Source organism: Rana temporaria, chromosome 1, assembly GCF_905171775.1.
Source record: "Rana temporaria chromosome 1, aRanTem1.1, whole genome shotgun sequence".
Classification (NCBI taxonomy): Eukaryota; Metazoa; Chordata; class Amphibia; order Anura; family Ranidae; genus Rana; species Rana temporaria.
This window is the reverse complement of record NC_053489.1, coordinates 181,571,122-181,590,439: the sequence shown is the minus strand read 5'-3', so window position 1 is coordinate 181,590,439 and position 19,318 is coordinate 181,571,122. Positions and strand designations below refer to the sequence as shown.

The 19,318-nt window shown below is 43.2% G+C and overlaps 2 protein-coding genes across 2 annotated transcripts in view; one reads left to right on the top strand and one right to left on the bottom strand.

Moving 5' to 3' along the window:
• Window positions 1-1,861: 1,861 nt before the first annotated feature.
• Window positions 1,862-3,296, bottom strand: LOC120924837 (hydroxycarboxylic acid receptor 3-like). Its single transcript, XM_040335835.1, has one exon. The coding sequence runs from the start codon at window positions 3,026-3,028 to the stop codon at window positions 2,123-2,125; it is 906 nt and encodes a 301-aa protein (XP_040191769.1). The 5' UTR covers window positions 3,029-3,296; the 3' UTR covers window positions 1,862-2,122.
• Window positions 3,297-17,870: 14,574 nt separating this feature from the next.
• Window positions 17,871-19,318, top strand: part of VPS33A (VPS33A core subunit of CORVET and HOPS complexes) — a 35,263-nt gene continuing 33,815 nt past the window's right edge. The window contains exon 1 of the mRNA XM_040347184.1: window positions 17,871-18,068. Coding sequence (XP_040203118.1) covers window positions 17,925-18,068 — 144 coding nt within the window. The 5' untranslated portion in view covers window positions 17,871-17,924. The remainder of the gene's footprint in view (window positions 18,069-19,318) is intronic.

The window sequence follows — 19,318 nt, the reverse complement described above, 5'->3', positions numbered from 1 at the left end:
GCGGGCGGTATTAACCCTTTATCGGCCGCTAGCAGGGGTTAATTCCGCACCGCTAGCGGCCGATTCCCGCGGCAATCTCGGCGGTATAGCGCCGCTATTTTTAGCGGCGATATACCGCGGCTACAAGTCCAATGTGAAAGGGGCCTAAGTGTTGTATGAGCTTCCACCCACACAAGATAAGTGCCTATTCTTGGATGTTTTTTTGCGAGGACATTAGGCTTTAAACCCCAGTTGAAGTCACAGAAATAGATCTGTAAACAGACATTATACAAACAGCCTCCATTTTCATAATGTGACCTCCTTTCTCTTTATAGAAGTTGTGCAAGGTATCTAAATCTGACCAATAAGCACCAGCGTTGGACCCCCTGCACTCAGTAGTAGACCGAATCAGACAAGGTGGTGTTGATTTCCGAAAACAGGGGACTGCAAATATCTGGTGAAGCTGTGCACTGTAGCTAATCAGCTTAGAACTTCAACGTGTTCAATTAAGCTTTGACAAAAAAAAAACTGGAAGCTAGTTATTTTCTATGCATAGCTGCACCAGATTTTGTAAATCAGCCCTGCTGTGTCCACTTCTTCACAATACAAGTCCCTGCGCTGAGGAGTTTCACTGTTATGGGAGCATAGTACACTGAAGAGAAGTCACGAAGCAGCAATTACACTAAAAATTATTTTTTATTTTAAAGCATGTCTAATTAAAAGTCTAATAAATTCTAACAGATGGGTTCAAGATTATAAAGGGAGACTTCAAATGGGCTGGACCAAGGATTGTGCACAGTTTCATGAATTCTGTAAATAATAATTAGGTGATCTGGTACTATAAGACCCCATTCACACCTGAGCATTTTGTAGCTTGAAACCTGAAGCTAAAAAACGCTAGAGGGGAAAAAAAATCAATTATTCTCTATGGAGATGGTTCACATCTCCACTCCAAAACGCCTGAAGCCAGAAGCTCCAAAACGCCTACAGCTCAAACAAGTTCTGGGACTTTTTTTTAGGCAGATTAGGGCGGTTTTCTGCTTTTTACATTGATGACCTTTTGACCTGTACAAAATCGCGGCAAAAACGTGGTAAAAAAAAACAAAAATCACAGTAAAACAGACTTTCTGCCTGAAAACGCTATGCTCAGGTGTGAATGGGGCCTAACGGTTCATGAAATGGGGGAAAAAGTAAGGCATATGTAAAAGTAGACAAAGTAAAGAGCTTATGACTATAAAACATCCTTGTCGTGTAGAGGTTTTATTTATTTTTTTACTTTCAATTCCATTCGGTAACTCTTGTAAAAACTATAATAAATAGCAGAGAAGTAAACAAATTACATAAGGCATTGAGACACCCGGGTACATTACTTTTTACAAGCATTTTATCAGACACTGTTATTGCAGAAAAGCTCAAAGGTATTTTATAATGAAAATGTAAGTCTAACCAACTTTTATATACATTTGAAGAAACAAAGCAATGTTCACTTTTACCTTAAGGCCCCTTTCACACTGGGGTGTTTTTCGAGCGTTATTCGAGTGAAGCCTCATCTGCAATCTTAATGTGCTGGTAAAGCACCGCTAAGACCCTAACGTTTTAGGGTGTTTTTGTAGTGCCTCAGTGTGAAAGGGTAAGGCGTTTTTACAGCGCTTTCAATTCATTTCAATGGAGAGGAGCGTTTTTTCAGCGCCCAAAAGCTGCTCCAAAGATGCTGATTGCAGGACTTTTCTTAAAGCCCCCGCCAGTGCAACGCCTCAGTGTGAAAGGGTAAGGTGTTTTTAATTCATTTCAATGGAGAGTGGTGTATTTGGAGCGGTTTTTTTTCAGCGCCCAAAAGCTGCTCCAAAGATGCTGCTTGCAGGACTCCGTGTGAAAGGGTCCATTGAGAGCGTTTTAATAGTGCTATTTTTAACGCTAAAACGCTTCAGTGTGAAAGGGGTCTAAATGGCTAATGATGTAAAGTAAAAGGTAGGGTGGAAAGCAAATGTGTAAATATTGCAATACCCTTATATTGGAAATGTATACATTTATCTTAATTGAAAAAAAAAAGATGTATGCTGTTTACAACCATGATGCATATACGTGTTACACATTTGCCGATTTCACTTTCTAGCTTATGGTTATGTGTTCCCTTCAATTGACTTCACATGACTTTTTTCCATAACTTTGTAAGCAGAGTATGAGAGGAAGGACTTGAAAAGTAATATAAAACGGGATTAAGCATGCTATAAAAGTAAGTTAGGCAGATAGTAAAATAAAATGCAAGGTTTAAATTCCTATAGTTTGCACAGTCCTCATATTTCATGGCCTTCAAGACCCATATTACAATTCTGACTGTCGCACTGGGTAGATAACAGACAATGAATACCGTAGCAATTAACAGAATAAAGTTCATTGCTCTTCCTACCTTTCCATTTGTATCAATGGCATTGTCCTTCAAATGTAAAGCAATGCACACTGTGCAGTACGTTATAGTCAGCAAGGACAGACATGTCAGGGAGATATAGAATGCATCCTGCCAAGCAATTGAGGATTGTGGGCAAATGGTAAAACTTTCACACTGTGTGCTATTGTTGACTTTGAAAAAACGGGGAGCAGTTAAGATGTAGGAGTGTATTACAAAGATAAATAGCCACAGTGTAATACATATACCAGTAGCTTGGCTTACAGTAAGGTTATTCACTTTGTGAAAAGGAAACAAGATTTTGCAGTAACGATTTAGAGCAATAAGAGATAAAAAGATCATGCCGGCAGCTCTAGCAGCAGCAAGGATGTAGAGCAATAGTCTGCAGGGAATGTCACCGTACACCCAGTCTTGATAGCGAAGGTAATAATCTGCACGGAAGAGCACACAGAAAACAACCACAACATCTGCCAAAGTCAGGCTGAGCAAATATACAGAATTTGGCTTCCAGGACTTGACATCACAGCAGATCATCCACAGCCCCAGCAAATTACCAACCAGGCCAAAAATGAACTCCAGCAGAAGAACAGGAGGAAGAGCAACGTCGAAGATGGGTTCATCATAAGCACAACAGCTGGTGTTCATTGTGTATGCTGTTTCTACTTCCCCAGACTTGGTCTCTTTCTGTTATTAAATGCAGAAACCAAGTACCTCTCTTATATGGCATTTGATTCCTGAAGGTGGAAAGACTTTTCGCCAAAAAGAAAACATTGATCTTCAGAGTTGGATGCGTAGAATGTAAATGTTAATCTCGAAGATGGTGTTCCTTTTGCTTGTTGCGTGCAGTGCTTGGAGAATGGTTTATGCCGATGTAAAATACAACAGGGCTCATTTTGCATTTTTTCACACACAATTTTCATACTTAACCACTTAAGCCCCGGACCAAAATGCAGCTATAGGACCAGGCCCCTTTTTGCAAATCGGCACTGCGTCGCTTTAACTGACAATTGCGTGGTCGTGCGACGTGGCTCCCAAACAAAATTGGCGTCCTTTTTTTCCCACAAATAGAGATTTATTTTGGTGGTATTTGATCACCTCTGCAGTTTTTATTTTTTGCGCTATAAACAAAAATAGAGCGACAATTTTGAAAAAAATTCAATATTTTTTGCTATAATAAATATCCCCCAAAAATATATAAAAAAAAAAAAAATTTCCTCAGTTTAGGCTGATAAATACATATACATATATTTTTTTTCTACCTATTTTGGTAAAAAGAATTGCAATAAGCGTTTATCGGTTGGTGTCACGGAGCTTTGGACCCGCCCGCGACCCCCGACGTATATCGTCGTGCAGCGGTCCTTAAGTGGTTAATATGGATGGTGCATGAGCTTAGCAAAATTTAATCTGCAGCATTCAGCGAGAACATTAGCATTTAGCATTAACAGTTTTCAGCAAAAAAAGCTCTCCTTTCCCAAAACCTTTTCTTTTTGTTAATCAAGCAGGAAAATTAAAGCGAACATATGTGCAGCTCTTGTAAAAATGTATTGAGGTTTGGTGCGCTATCTTTTAAGAGGTAGATATTGGGAGTCTAATATTTTTAAGAAATTTATATTTTGTTTTGAATTCTTATATCCTTATCCAGTGCCCAAATATTGTGAAACGCAACCTCAAACTTCCTTCAAAACAAACAAAAAATAATGCACCAAAAAAAAACTTCATACATATAATTCCAAAAATAAACACCCTTGAGGGCTTCAAACTCCCCAACTGTATAGATAATATTTGTATGTGAAAAAAGATAATGCTGAAAATAATTACCTTACAGAGATTCAAGTCTAATAGAGCGACAATTTTGAAAAAAATAACAATATTTTTTACTTTTTGCTATAATAAATACCCCCAAAAAATATATACATTTTTTTTTTTTTCCCAGTTTAGGCCAATACGTATTCTTCTACCTATTTTTGGTAAAAAAAATCGCAATAATCGTTTAACGATTGGTTTGCACCAAATTTATAGCGTTTACAAAATAGGGGATAGTTTTATGGCATTTTTATTAATATTTTTTTTTTACTACTAATGGCGGCAATCAGCGATTTTTTTTAATCGTGACTGCGGCATTATGGCGGACAAATCGGACAATTTTGACACATTTATGGGACCATTGTCATTTTCACAGCAAAAAGTGCTATAAAAATGCATTGTTTACTGTAAAAATGGCAATTGCAGTTTAGGAGTTAACCACTAGGAGGCGCTGTAGGGGTTATGTGTGACCTCATATGTGTTTCTAACTGTATGGGGGGCGGGACTGGACGTGTGATGTCACTGATCGCCTTTCCCTATATCAGGGAACAGACGATTAGTGACATTGCCACTGTGAAGAACGGGGAAGGTGTGTTTACAAGTTTACAAGTCCTATTTCGGCTATTTCCGGAGAAGCGTGACGTGCCAGAGCCGGCCGTCAATCACCTTCTCTCTCCATAGAAACGCCCATTCCCCGCGGGGAGTCGTAATCTTGTATCTACGAGTGCACAGTGAGTACGGGGATAAAAAAATAAAGACAGGCATACTGTAGCTCGCGCTACTATGCCTCATTTTATGCTAGAGGGGAAAAAAAATTTTTTTTTTTATTAATAAGGTGAACCCCCGCTTTAAGTGGTTAATATATCAATTGATAAGTGCATACATAATTCCATCAATAAAGGAGAAATCCATTTATAAGTGCCTAAATTTCTCCATCAATTCATAAGTGCATAATTAATAGTCCCCCCATTATAAAAAGTCCTAACATTTATATATGAATCTTCCCATGACGTGATCTTGTTCTGCTCACAGTGTAATTTAAAAACCAAGTGAATCTTGACACAAATATCACCAATGTGCTCCACCGCCTTCAGGCGTGTATGATCACCTTCATGTTTTGACCTAAAAATAGGTCGATATGCGCTTTGTATAGTCCCTCTCAGGCAGGGCCGTTTGAAGGAAGTTGGGGGCCCCAAGCAAAATGGACATGGAGGGCCCCCCTGCAGGCATGCACGCAAAGCCTACAGGAACCACAGCATAGTGATACAGTTTAAGTTCACCCACACTATATATAAATAAAAAAGTGTCCCCTCCCCCTTCCTATGTTTTTTTTTACCCCCCCCCATGTTCTTTTTCCCCCCCTCTCTCCCTGTGTGACACGGAGGGGAGTGAGAAGGACACAGGGAGGGAGTAAAAACATGGAGTAAAAAAAACATAGGGAGGGGGATGGGGGAGTAAAAAGAACACGGAGGGGGAGGGGGGAGTAAGAAGGACACAGGCTCCTTCTTGCTCCCCCCTCCCTGTGTCCTTCTTATTCCCCCCTCCCTATGTTCCTTTTACCCCCCCCCCCATGTTTTTTTTTTACTCCCCCGGGCCCCCCTCCCTCCCTCCCTATGTTCTTTTTACTCCCCCCCCCTGGTCCCCCCTCCCTATGTTCTTTTTACTCCCCCCGGGCGCCTCCCTACCAGGTCCGTAACGCGCGGCAGGAGATTCAGTTTCCTGTTCCTGGCCGGACTGAAATGAAGTGAGCACTCATTATGCACTTCCTGTCAGTCCGGACGGGAACAGGAAACTGAATCTCCTGTACCGCGCGGTACCTGGCCGGAGTCTGGACTGACAGGAGGAAGGAAGAGGAGCTGCTCGGCCATGCTACACAGAGAAGGGGAAGTGATGACTTGAGGCAGCAGTGCTGCAAGCTCTCTATAGAGCGCTCAGGCAGCTGTAGGAAGGGCGACAAGCAAGGGCCCTGCTTGGGGCCCCAAGCAATTGCTTGGTCTGCCTGCCTTGTAGCGACAGGCCTGCTCTCAGGAAGGTTAGTCTCCACTGGCTGGCGATCAGAAATTTTACTTTAGACTTTCTGATCGTGTGTACAAACCTTTAACAAGCTTGTAAGATTTTTACTGATGTCTGTGTCCCTGCTAGGGAGATTCATTCTCTCTCTCTTTCTCTCTCGAAAAATCCATAATTTTGAGTTGTCACTGGATTTCTTGTGTCCCTCCACTAGGACACAGACACAACGAAAAAAAAAAAATCTCCATCTTTCGAAATTAGAAAAGTATAAAGAACATATACATAATTTACATATTCATAGAATAAACTTCTTTAGTCATAACACCTATAAAGTGCCTAAAAAACATTCTATCATTATATAAAGAATGTCAACATCATCTAGTTTATATTGAGAAGAGCTCGACATGTTTCGCGGTTTCTTAGATCACCCGCTTCTTCTGGAGCATTACTCATACATACAATTTGTCAGATGATGTATAAAAGGTTGTCATGAGACTATGAATAAAAAGAAACAACATTAACAAAAATATTACAGTGTGAATACAATCATAACATATAACCCCCCTTTTTAGGGGGGTTTTGTGGGATGAACGCCTCTCCTATTTTATCTGATATGTTATGATTGTATTCACACTGTAATATTTTTGTTAATGTTGTTTCTTTTTATTCATAGTCTCATGACAACCTTTTATACATCATCTGACAAATTGTATGTATGAGTAATGCTCCAGAAGAAGCGGGTGATCTAAGAAACCGCGAAACATGTCGAGCTCTTCTCAATATAAACTAGATGATGTTGACATTCTATATATAATAATAGAATGTTTTTTAGGCACTTTATAGTTGTTATGACTAAAGAAGTTTATTCTATGTTAATTATGTATATGTTTTTTGTAATAAAACGTTCTTTATACTTTCCTAATTTTGACTGGTAATCAGATGAGTACCATCAAAGTCCAAACCCCAGCCTCCTCCCAAATACATATTTCAAATTTTGATGAGACAAAGGTACCGTGTGTAATAAGTTTATATTCAGCACCTCTCCAAATCTCCATCCTTATCAAATATAAATGTTTAGCTTTTAGTTATAATTTAATGTTAATAAAAATAATAATGTTTAACAGCTTGCCATACAAAACAGTATATAATATAGCAATGTATCTCTAAAAGGTACCATATGCAAAAAAAAGATTTGCACATTGGCTTTTCAGTGCAAATTTAAGGATGAAAAACAGCTGCTAGGTCACTGTAGTATTTTGCATTTTTGCTTTCTCAGAAACAGGTTTTCAAAAGTTGTTTTTTTCAAAGTCAATTTTCTTGTAAAAATATGAATTTATACTGAACAATAAAGTGGAACTCTAGTTTATTATTTTTAAATTCAAGAGGCCAGTATTGTTATAAAAAAGCAGCTGCAATCCAAAGCTGTCCCCCACAGTACTATCTGTTAACCACTAGATCCTGTCAGCCTCAGAAGTGGGTTGTATATGTTGCCATAGACTTCCCCCGCTGCATGCTAATCAGCCTGAATTACTTCATTGGATGGTGTTTATATAAGGCTGGATTCACACCTATGTACTTTTAGTGCATTTTGCAGATTTGCACTACAGTCCATTTAACATGGTTTCCTATGGAACATGTTGTATTGCAAATATGCAAAATGCACTAAAAATACATAGGTGTAAATCCAGCCTAAGAGAGGAATCATAGTAAGACAGCGCACCGGTAGAGCATGACAACTGTTCCCAGATTCGTGTCTAACATGATCATAATTATTTTACCAGAAACACTGTACTCCCTTTTCACGAGTCAAAGTGTATCAGTGCACCCACGCCAGGATGCTTTCTCCACTTACCTCGGAGAGGATACAACTTAATGTAGATTTACTATTACATCATTACTAGCCCCCTCCCCTATACAGCATTCACAACCTGTCAGAGGCCAATCCTACATTGCTCCTCTATCACTCGAATAAGGCCCCGTACACACGGATGGACAGTCCGCTGAAAATGGTCCGCCGGACCGTTTTGAGCGGACATGTCCGCCCGGAGATTTCTGTCTGATGGTTGTACACACCATCAGACAGAAATCCGTGCATAAACAATACACGGGGACGTGGCCACGCCGTCGCCGCAACGATGACGTGGCGACGTGGGCGGCCTTAAAGTTCAAAGCTTCCACGCATGCGTCGAATCAGTACGACGCATGCGAGGGATGGCGGTCGGTCGGACATGTCCGGTGAGTCTGTACAGACGACCGAACACGTCCGACGGACAGGTTTCCAGCGGACAGATTTCTTAGCAGGCTAGGAAATTTTAGTCCGCTGGAAAAAGTCCGCTCGGCCGGGAATCCGGTCCGGTCGGCTGTACACACGACCGGATCTGTCCGCTGAAACTGTCCGTCGGACAAATATCAGTGGACAGATCCGGTCGTGTGTACGGGGCCTTACACTTCACTAAGGCAGGCTCAACCACTGCTCCATTTTTCATGAAACATATTTATAACGTTTCTTTTCAATTGTTTTTCATTAGAGTTTAACATTGTAGAATACAATAAAAACATTGCAATATTTATGCAGTTTCATCCACTTTGACCTAACTTCATCCATTACTTAGCCCTTTCCTCATTGGTACATTTTCACGATTCAGTAATGTGATTTCAAAACATTTGACTATGCCTAATATAACTTAAAAGCACTCAATGATCGGAGGAGGTGGACCTTTCATTGAACTGCCAGTCCTCCATTCATAGATTGTTTTTCATATATGGAAGGTATAGCATAGCTTTTATGAATAGGGAAGAAGGTGGTAAGGGCGGGCATAGTTGGCACTCTTAATGAGTGCCTGTCACAGGTCCAGTGTTGGTAATAACCCTAGAAGATTATGGCTGAATGGTATGGTGGGTGGCAGAGGACTGAAGATTTCCACTATGACAGCTAGCACCAGCACAAGGGACACTTCATATTAAACAATGTCCCTTGTGCTTATTTTGTTTTTAATAGATTTTTTTTCTAGTACTCTGGAATGGTATTTGATTACAATTTCTTCTTCTCTGCTTTGTGGAGCCTGGTTTTGTTTGCCCCCACCAATTGTGCCCAACTCTGCAGGTATGATCTTTATATAGCTGAGCATGCTTTTACTTTTCTCCTCTCATTGAATTTTGACATTTTATTTTAAGATCTATGGGTCCACCAACAATCACCTATAAGGTCAAAGTGGCAGTATAATCTTTTTCTACTTATGTTGCAATTCCAGACAGCAAAAGATGTTAGTAATTGGATATTCCCCTCTATGTTATTTAAGGGTATGAATCTAGAAAGGGGTGAGAATGAGAAAAAAGCATACTCATCAGTCTGATTTAGAGGGAAAAACAAATTCATCCTCCCCATAAAGAAAACTATTCGGCCCATAATTCACATTGTAATAGTGATAAACCGCACCAACAATCTGAGAAAAGTTCTAAGAGTCCATGCATGCTAGGAGCAGAAGAAATGCCAGAACCTCTGGCAGAAGAAAAAAGTGGCATTAAGAAGAATGCTCATGGTAGCTCATATTGTACAAGAGTTTAGGAAAGTTAATGGGCATTTGCTTTTATAAGCGTCTTTTCCAAAGCATTCCCCTCTGCTCATTTTTCAATGTACTCTTGAAATCGCAAATGCTCCTAAACACTGTGGGGCAGATCCACAAAGAGAGTACGCTGGCGTATCTAGTGATACGCCGGCGTACTTTCAAATTTCCCGCGTCGTATCTTTGTTTTGAATCCTCAAAAAAATCCTCTTTTAAATGAAACACGCCCCCTGCTCGCCGATTTGAATTACGCGCCACTACGCCACGAGAGATACACTACGCCGCCGTAACTTACGGCGCAAATTCTTTGTGGATTCAAAGATTAAAAAAGTAAGTTACAGCGGCGTATCGTATCTCACATACGCTGCACCCATGCAATTGTACAAGGATCTGCCCCTGTGTTTATGCATGTTTTTGCTTTAAACATGGCCTACCTATCCATAGGTTATCCCCTCTTCAGTCTATCATGAATGCTGCTGCCAGGATTATCCACTTTACCAACCGCTCAGTGTCTGTCAAGCCTCTCCTCCAATCCCTACACTGGCTCCCATTTCCACAGCGAATTAAATTAAAAAAACGAACCACAACATACAAAGCCATTCACAACTCTGCTCCGAGCTACATCAGCAGTCTTGTCCTCTCCACTCCTCCCAAGACCTCCTACTCTCAAGCTCCCTCATATACTCCTCTCATGCTCGTCTCCAGGATTTCTCCAGAGCCTCTCCCATCCTCTGGAACTCGCTACCTCAACCTGTCTGGTTAACCCCTACTCTTGCTACTTTCAGGTGATCCCTAAATACGAATCTCTTCAGGGAAACCTACCACACCTTCAGCTAATATTTTACCACTTCCATCAGCTCATTCCCCACAGTTACAAACTTTTGTACCACCAAGCCCCATCCTATTAGATTGTAAGCTCTTCTGAGCAGGGCCCTTGTATTTTATTGTATTATAACTGTATTGTCTCCCTTTTATATTGTAAAGCGCTGCGTAAACTGTTGGCGCTATATAAATCCTGAATAATAATAGCAGAATTGAACTACTTATTGAAGTTTCTAGATCATGGGGTTAGTTTACTGTCCTTAAAGTGGAAGTAAACTTTCATCACTAAATTTTAAGTGAAGTGTAAGCCTATAATAAGGCTTACCTTAAGGTAGTGTAAAAAATCTCCTAAATGTGCACCGTTTAGGAGATATTTAGTGTAAATTCATAATCATAATGGCCTATTTCCTCCGAGGAGGAGGCAGCATCCGACCCTGAAGGCTTCTGGAATCACTGTGGCTAGTGGCACCTGAGATAAGCAATGTGAGGTGGATGGCACTGGAGCAGATGGAGCCTGTGACTCAAACGCCTTTAGCGTTTCCTCAAATGCTTGCTTCATTAGCGATACCATCTCCACCTTATCGGCTCCTATTCCTTCTAGGGCTCCTTCTGAACGTCGAGAGGAATCATGACCGAGGCCTAAGGAGCTGCGAAAGCACAGACGGAGAGGAGAAAGTTAGGATTTTTATCCAAGAATCTTTACATATGTATCCATTGACATCTCCCCTACCTTCTTTGAGAGTGCTGGTCTGTAGAGGGGGTAGGCATGTTGCTACTGCTGTAAAATAAACCCAAATGGGAAAGCACACAGGGAGAAGAACTCCCCATAGAAACACGGCAGGCGATCTGGACTCAGGCTGCTAAGAGCTTGTTATGTACTCTCTATAAAGAAAATGCTTACAAAATTCTCAATTTCTGGGACCTGACCCCAGACGTACGCCATGCTATCTACCCCTCTTGTTCTGACTGCTGCTGGTGGGATAAGGGCACTCTACTGGATCTGCCCATTTATAACCCCCTTCTGGTGCTCAATACAACAACTACTGACCCGCCTCTTCGAGGTTCCGACACCCATGACACCGAAATTCTTCCTGTTGGGCCTTTCTCCATTGAAAATAGCCAAACCCTATAAGAAATTACATATTCTGACGGCTGTGCGATTCCTGGTTGCCCTTAACTGGAAAAAACGCTTGCCACCCTTCCCAGAAGCCCTTTATGCTAGGGTCAAGGATGTTAAGCTCATGGAAAAAATTGCCGCTAGGATGTAGGATAGGCTGGAGGACCACGATAAGGTCTGGGAGTTGTGGCATCTCCGGGAGGACCCACCCTGAGCCGGCATCGGAGCCAAAGCGGTAACCCTTTACTCTTCTTTCTCTCCTCTCCCCCCTACGTTTTCCATTCTTCTCTTCTCTCTCTTCCCCTTTTTGTTAAATTTCATGCCATGTTCTGTATGAAACCAGAATTCCAGTACAATTCAATATTGTTCAAAATCAATGCTTTTTTTGAAGCTGTAATGTCTCGTGCTAACTGTGAAGAAGGCTTCTCCCTTCTCATTGCTAAGGCGTAATGTCACGCTTTGATCACATTTTACTGTTTTTCTCTTACTAATAAAACAGTTATTTGGAAAAAAATAAACCCAAAAAGAGTCATTTAGGCCCCGTACACACGGTCGGACCGAACCGATGAGAATGAACCGAAGTTCAGTTTCATCGGACCAAACCGACCGTGTGTATAGGCCATTGGTCTGTTTTCCTTCGGTCCAAAATTTTAAAACATGCTTCAAAACCGAACCGATGGACCGCTGCCCGATCGGACCAAACCGATGGTTAGTACAGAAAAGCATCGGTTCAAAACCCGCGCATGCTCAGAGTCGAAAAGTCGACGCATGCTTGGAAGCATTGAACTTCGTTTTTTTCAGCACGTTGTGTGTTTTACGTCACCGCGTTCTGACCCGATCGGTTTTTGAACCAGACCATCAGGCCACTTCAGCGGTGAACCGAAGAAAACAGTCCGTCGGACCATTCTCATCGGTTTTGTCCGACCGTGTATACAGGGCCTAAGGAAGAGCCAAAACAGCAGGCAATCCACAGGTTAAAACCTTGCAATAGCTTCAAGGCAAATACACCTTTGAATTTTAGCTCCCTTAAACCTAGCCCCGTCACCCCCTCTCGCAATTGGCCAAGCGGTTTGTGCATGCTTAGTGCGGGCCGCATCGTGCGGTCCACGCTGGCCCACATACACCATCCGAGCAGCACTTGTAAAAGGAGGAAAGCGAGCGCCGCTCCCCCCCAGCATATTATGGAGGCTTCCGGCAGAGTGACTCTGACTGCTGGAGCAACCATCCCCAAAGCCGACTGTCATTAACACGGCATTATGCCCCCCCCCCCCCCATGACCAGCAGCGGGGCTTCCTTGACAAAATGCTGTTAGCAGAGGAACACATGTACTGCGTCCAACTAGGAGCCTTGGACAGACCGCCAGCCTTTAGACTGGCTAGGAGAGAAGACGCCACTTGTCCTGACTGCGGGAGAAAGAAAAAGTAACGCAGAGGCTGAGGTGGGCCTAAAATTTATTAGGGTTTGTCCTGATCAGGCAGGGGGTGGGGGCCTCACCCAGCTGCCATGGAGCCGTCAGGAAACACAGACTACCTTTAAGAGTTTGCCTTCAATGGCAGCAAACAGGACTTTTTATTTCACCCCTGAAACACCCAAAAACACAAAATAAAAACAATATATATGTGGACTGTCTTGCCTTCCAAAGGATGTGTAATTCTGTCAATTTGATTTCAGGTGAAGATACAGTTAACTTTTTTCCCATGCCCGGACTTAGGGTGGAGAAAGACAAGTGTCTGAGTTACATAGTCAGGTTGAAAAAAAGACATAAGTCCATCTGGTTCAACCCCAAAAAATCATATAATCCCATATACACAATCCTTCACCCACGGTTGATCCAGAGGAAGGGGAAAAACCCCAGCCAAGCATGATTCTATTTGCTACAGCAGGGGAAAAAAATCTTTCCTGATCCCCCGAGAGGCAATTGGATTTTCCCTGGATCAACTATAAATGTCAGTAGCCTTTTTTTCTATTTCAATCGTTTTTATTAAGCTTTAACAAGTGGTTATTATAAAAAAAGTTCTGCCCACGCAGGGGCTAGCATTGAAGTTGGAACAGGTATTAGCTCATAAAAAGGGCAAAAATAAAGCAACACAAGTAGAAAAAAATGCAACAGTAGTAAACAGCTGCTGGTGCTGTCGTTTTTAACCACTTGCTTACTGGGCACATATACCCCCTTCCTGCCCAGGCGAAATTTCAGCTTTCAGCACTGTCACGCTTTGAATGACAATTGCGCGGTCGTGCGACGTGGCTCCCAAACAAAATCAACGTCCTTTTTTTCCCACAATTAGAGCTTTCTTTTGGTGGTATTTGATCACCTCTGTGGTTTTTATTTTTTGCGCTATAAACAAAAATAGAGCGACAATTGTGAAAAAAACTATTTTTTTTTACTATAATAATAAATATTCAATTGAAAAAAAAAATTCCCTCAGTTTAGGCCGATACGTATTCTTTTACATATTTTTGGTAAAAAAAAAAATCGCAATAAGCGTATAGTGATTGGTTTGCACAAAAGTTATAGCGCTTACAAAATAGGGGATAGAATTATGATTTTTTTTTTTTTTTTACTAGTAATGGCGGCGATCTGCGATTTTTGTCACGACGGACACATCGGACACTTTTGACACATTTTTGGGACCATTCACATTTTATATAGCGACCAGTGCTATAAATATGCACTGATTACTGTATAAATGTGACTGGCAGGGAAGGGGTTAACACTAGGGGGCGAGGAAGGGGTTAATGTGTGCCCAGCATAGTGTTTCTAACTGTTGGGGGAGGGGACTGACTGGGGGAGGTGACCGATGGTGGTCCCTATATACAAGGGACACACCATCGGTCTCCTCTCCCTGACAGGACGTGGATCTCTGTGTTTACACACAGAGATCCATGTCCCTGTCTCTGTGACTGCCGATCGCGGGTGCCTGTCGGACATCGCAGCCGCCAGGCACGCGCATCGGCACCTGAGTGACGCGGTGGGCGGGCGTGCACGCGCCCTTCAGTGGCCGGAGGCCGTACAAAGACGGCCTCATGGCAATTAACATCCACATTGCGGCCGTATATAGTCATCTGGCCGGCAGGAGGTGGTTAATAAATTAAATGTTTAACAACAATCCACTCACTCTCCATGTCAGAGCTGTAGGCATGTCAGTCTGTGAAGTCAGCTGCCCCATTCTCCCGATCCACACTGCTGTTTCACTGAATTGCTGGAGGAAGCCAAGGATACAGAGCCGCGAGAAACGGCAGTGAGCTGTCAGACAGCCTGGGACGCTGTGACCAATCACAGCATCCCGGAGGCTTAACCACGCCTCCATCATCAGAGACTAACAGTTCACATGAGTTTCCTGCGGCTCCAGCAATTCAGTGATAACAGCAGCAACATTTAAACATTTTTTCACAAGAAAAACATTTAGGGGCAGATCCATGTACATCGGCGCATATCTGCGTCGGGCGTAGCGTATCTCTGATACACTATGCCGCCGTAACTTACTTTTTTTTTTTTATTCTCAAAGAATGCGCGCCGTAAGTTACGGCGGCGTAGTGTAAATTTGGCAGCGTAAGGGCGCGCAATTCAAATGGATGTGATGGGGGCGTGTTTTATGTAAATACGTCGTGACCCAACGTAAATGCGCCGTCCGTGGGGGTATCCCAGTGGGCATGCTCGAAAATAAACCGGAACAAGCCAATGTTTATGACGATGACGTCATTCTACGCAAATCCCTATTCGTGAACGACTTACGCAAACAACGTAAAAAAGTCAAAATTAGACGCCGGAACGACGGCCATACTTAACATAGGATACGCCTCATATCGTAGGGGTAACTATACGCCGAAAAAAGCCTTACGGAAACGACGTAAAAAAATGCGCCGGACGTACGTTCGTGGATCGCCATATCTAGCTAATTTGCATACTCGACGCGGAATTCGACGGAAACGCCGCCTAGCGGCCGGCGGAAAAATGCACCTACGATCCGACGGCGTACTAAGATGAACGCCAGTCGGATCGAGCCCAGATGCAGTTGTATCTTGTTTTGTAGATACAAAACAAAGATACGACGCGGGAACTTTGAAATTACGCGGCGTATCAATAGATACGCCGGCGTAATTCTTCTGTGGATCTGGCCCTTAATTAGGTTAAAAACTACCGCACCAGTAGCTACCTGGCGCCTCTCTCTCCCTTATGTTTTGACTCCTCTGTAATTGACTCCCCCCACCCGCCGCTCCGATCCCTCTGTGTGCTGGGGCCCCTAAAGGAGGCCCGGTGGTACCCCCTGCCGGCTGCCATGGGGGTATTGGGGAGAAGGATTTGTTATGGTAGGGGAAGAAGATTTGTAATAGGAGGGGGATGAGGATAATGGCACCCCAATCGTGAAGCAAAACTTATTTTGGATGACAGGCATCCCACGATTCTGTTTGCACGATTTTGCCTCGATTTGTCGGGTGACAATCGTGGATGACAACCTTGCAGCTACATTTATTCAAGAGGTTTTTATACATTTAATGGGCAAATTTAGACCCTGGCAATCACACATTTTTAAAATGCATGACGCAACATCATTCTGAGGTCACACATGCCCCCCCACACACACACGGAGTCAGTGCTCTGTGTGGTTTGCTTCAGCCACCAAAATTCAAACTGAAAAACAATACAATATACCAGTGCTCAGCTTTACAGATGATGGCAGGTTAGGCGACCCATCAGATCTGGTAACGGAAGTGTCGTTGTCAACAAAAAGTCGTTACTGCGCATGCGCTATGCGTTCTAGCAGGTTGCCTAATGTGACAGAACAAGAAGGTGGCAGCGGACATATTGTTACACTCAGGCAACTCTTGAATATCACACTTATTTTAGCAGTAATCAAGGTATATCAACGCGTCGGACTGAGGGTGTCCAAAAATGTCCGTGGGCCCTTATGACCATCAGTTTGGCAGTGAGCAGTGCAGGGTGTACCAAGATGGCCATTGCCACTTTCTGACTGCAGCCTTGCCGCTGGTTTTCCAATTTAACATGACGCACTATCACAGATTTACAATAAAGTATTCAACTATATAAGCTGACTTTACTGTTAAAACAGGGGTGAAATTCCAGACTTGTCTGGGTGTAACAAGATGGCCGCTTCCGCCTTCATGTTCTGTTACAATAGGAATCCTATTGGAATGCATAGCGGTGTGTTGTCATATTCTGCTCCCTATCCTAGAATGCTGCGGAAGTCACGTGGCGGCCAACTGCGCATGCGCTCCAACGGCAAATGTGATGCGTTCCACAGGATTTACAACACTACCCTTCAATGAACCCATCACAATTTGTCACAGAAGTGACGTATTACCATACACGGAGCTGGGGGGAGAGAGAGAGACACACATTCAGAGCGAGAGAGGAATAGAGATACTGCGATACATTCAGAGCGAGAGAGAGATGGTGTACATATATTTTATATAAGGGAAGTAATGCACATAGGGGAGATAATCCCCTCCCTGAGCCCCGGTTCTCTCTCAGTATCTCTATATCTGAATCCCTTTCTTGCTCTGAATGTATCTCAGTATCTCTATATCTCTATTTCTCTCTCACTCTGAATGTGTGTCTCTCTCTCTCCCCCCGCTCCGTGTATGGTAATACGTCACTTCCGTGATAAATTGTGATGGGTTCACTGAAGGGTAGTGTCGTAAATCCTGTGGAACGCATCGCACTTGCGGTTGGAACGCATTGCGCATGCGCAGTTGTCTGCCACGTGACTTCCGCAGCATTCTACGATAGGCAGCAGAATGTGACAATACACTGGCCATGCTAGAACGCATTGAGCATGCACAGTAAGCATTTTTTTCTGGAAAAGTCACTTCCAGTACCGGATCTGACGGGTCGCCTAATCTGATGGAACACCTGCAAATTATTACTTCCCAAGATACATTTCATAAAATATATATATATATTTTTTTAATGATATATTTTATATTATTTTATTTATTTATATATTTATTTATTGTTTTATACAATTTTTGTATAGAGGGGGCCATCTTCTTTCAGGGTCCCCTTTGCCCCCTCCTAAATCCAGCTCTGCCCCCAATTCACAGCCAGTGTCTCTTTTGTCCGCTCCTATTACTCGCTCTTGGAAAACACAGCGCATGTGTACATGACCACGTGACGCCGCTCCGGCCATATTACTACTCTCAGGTGAAGCCTCCAGGAGGAAGGGAGTCTCTCATTGGCTGTCTGCACTGCGCAGCTTCCCGTCACATGACCAGTCACATGAATCGTCCTGTCAGAAAGAACTTCAACATGGCGACCCATCTGTCCTGTGGGCGGGTGAACATGAACGTTCTGCGGGAGGCGATGCGGATCGAGCTGCGGGAGTTCCTGGATAAGTGTGCGGGCAGTAAGGTGAGCGAGGGGGGATTTGTCTTAAGTGATGAGACACAAGTGTGCTTCCGGTGTCACCCTGCCTCTATACTTAGGCCTGTTCTGCTCCAACTATTGTATATGGCCTACATTGATCTATGGACACCCCCACTACTCTACCTATAGATTGACTATATAATAATAGAATGACATTACCAAAAACTGTTGTTTCTTTTCTTAGTTTTGGCTTTAATATAAATGAAGTGGCAGCTTTTGGGTTTGATTCGCAGTGGGTGTTCAAATCCATTCTGTGTGACAATGAGACCCTTTTGGCCACTAGTTTGTTCTTAGTCTTCTGGGATGGATGACACCCAGCTGTCACAGTGCAGCAGGGAGGAGTTTTATAGCTGGGTGGGCGGAGCTACATTCAGAGATGCTCGTTTCCCATCAGGTCCGCCCCCACCCCCTCTTTGTGATTGATCAGGCAGTGGGAGGATCCCTTAGTCAATAGGCAGCCTGCTATTGGCCATAGACTCTGCCTGCTGTCAATCACAAGATGAGAGCCAGGCCCTCAGTTACCCCATGAGGCTTAGCCCACTGTCAGTATCATTGGTTGCTAGGAGACTGTCGGCGGTGAATCCAACAGCACCGCTGACAACCAGTGATGGGGGAGAGGAGGCTGTGGCCTCCCTGCTACACACTATACTTTGCCTGTCTCTGTAAATCAACATAGAGTAAATCTTCTTTACCTCCAGTTTCGTTATCTATAAAGGTAATTATTTTTGAATTTGGTGCATTAAAGCACCAAGGAATTTGGGGAAAATAAATAAATAAAAGTCAGCAAGTACAAATTTTGTAGCTGCTTACTTTAAAAAAATAAAGCAACACTTACCTTTCCAAGGATCCAGCACCATCCTCACTAGGGCTTGTTCCTCACTGGTCTTCGGGTCCCTGGTGCTGGCATGTTTTGGGTGGGAAGCCGGTTGTGGCAGCTTGCAGATTCACAGCCGGATTCCTTCTGTGAATGCGGGCAGGGAGGCGTGTTGCCAAACTGCCAGTGGAATTGCCTAGAGCAGTGATGGCGAACCTTGGCACCCCAGGTGTTTTGGAACTACATTTCCCACGATACTCATGCACTCTGCAGTGTAGTTGAGCATCATGGGAAATGTAGTTCCACAACATCTGGGGTGCCAAGGTTCGCCATCACTGGCCTAGGGCCTAGGCAATCTGAGAGGAAGTGGGAGCGGGTACCAAACAAATCTAAGTACCAACCCCCCCCCCCCCCAAAAAAA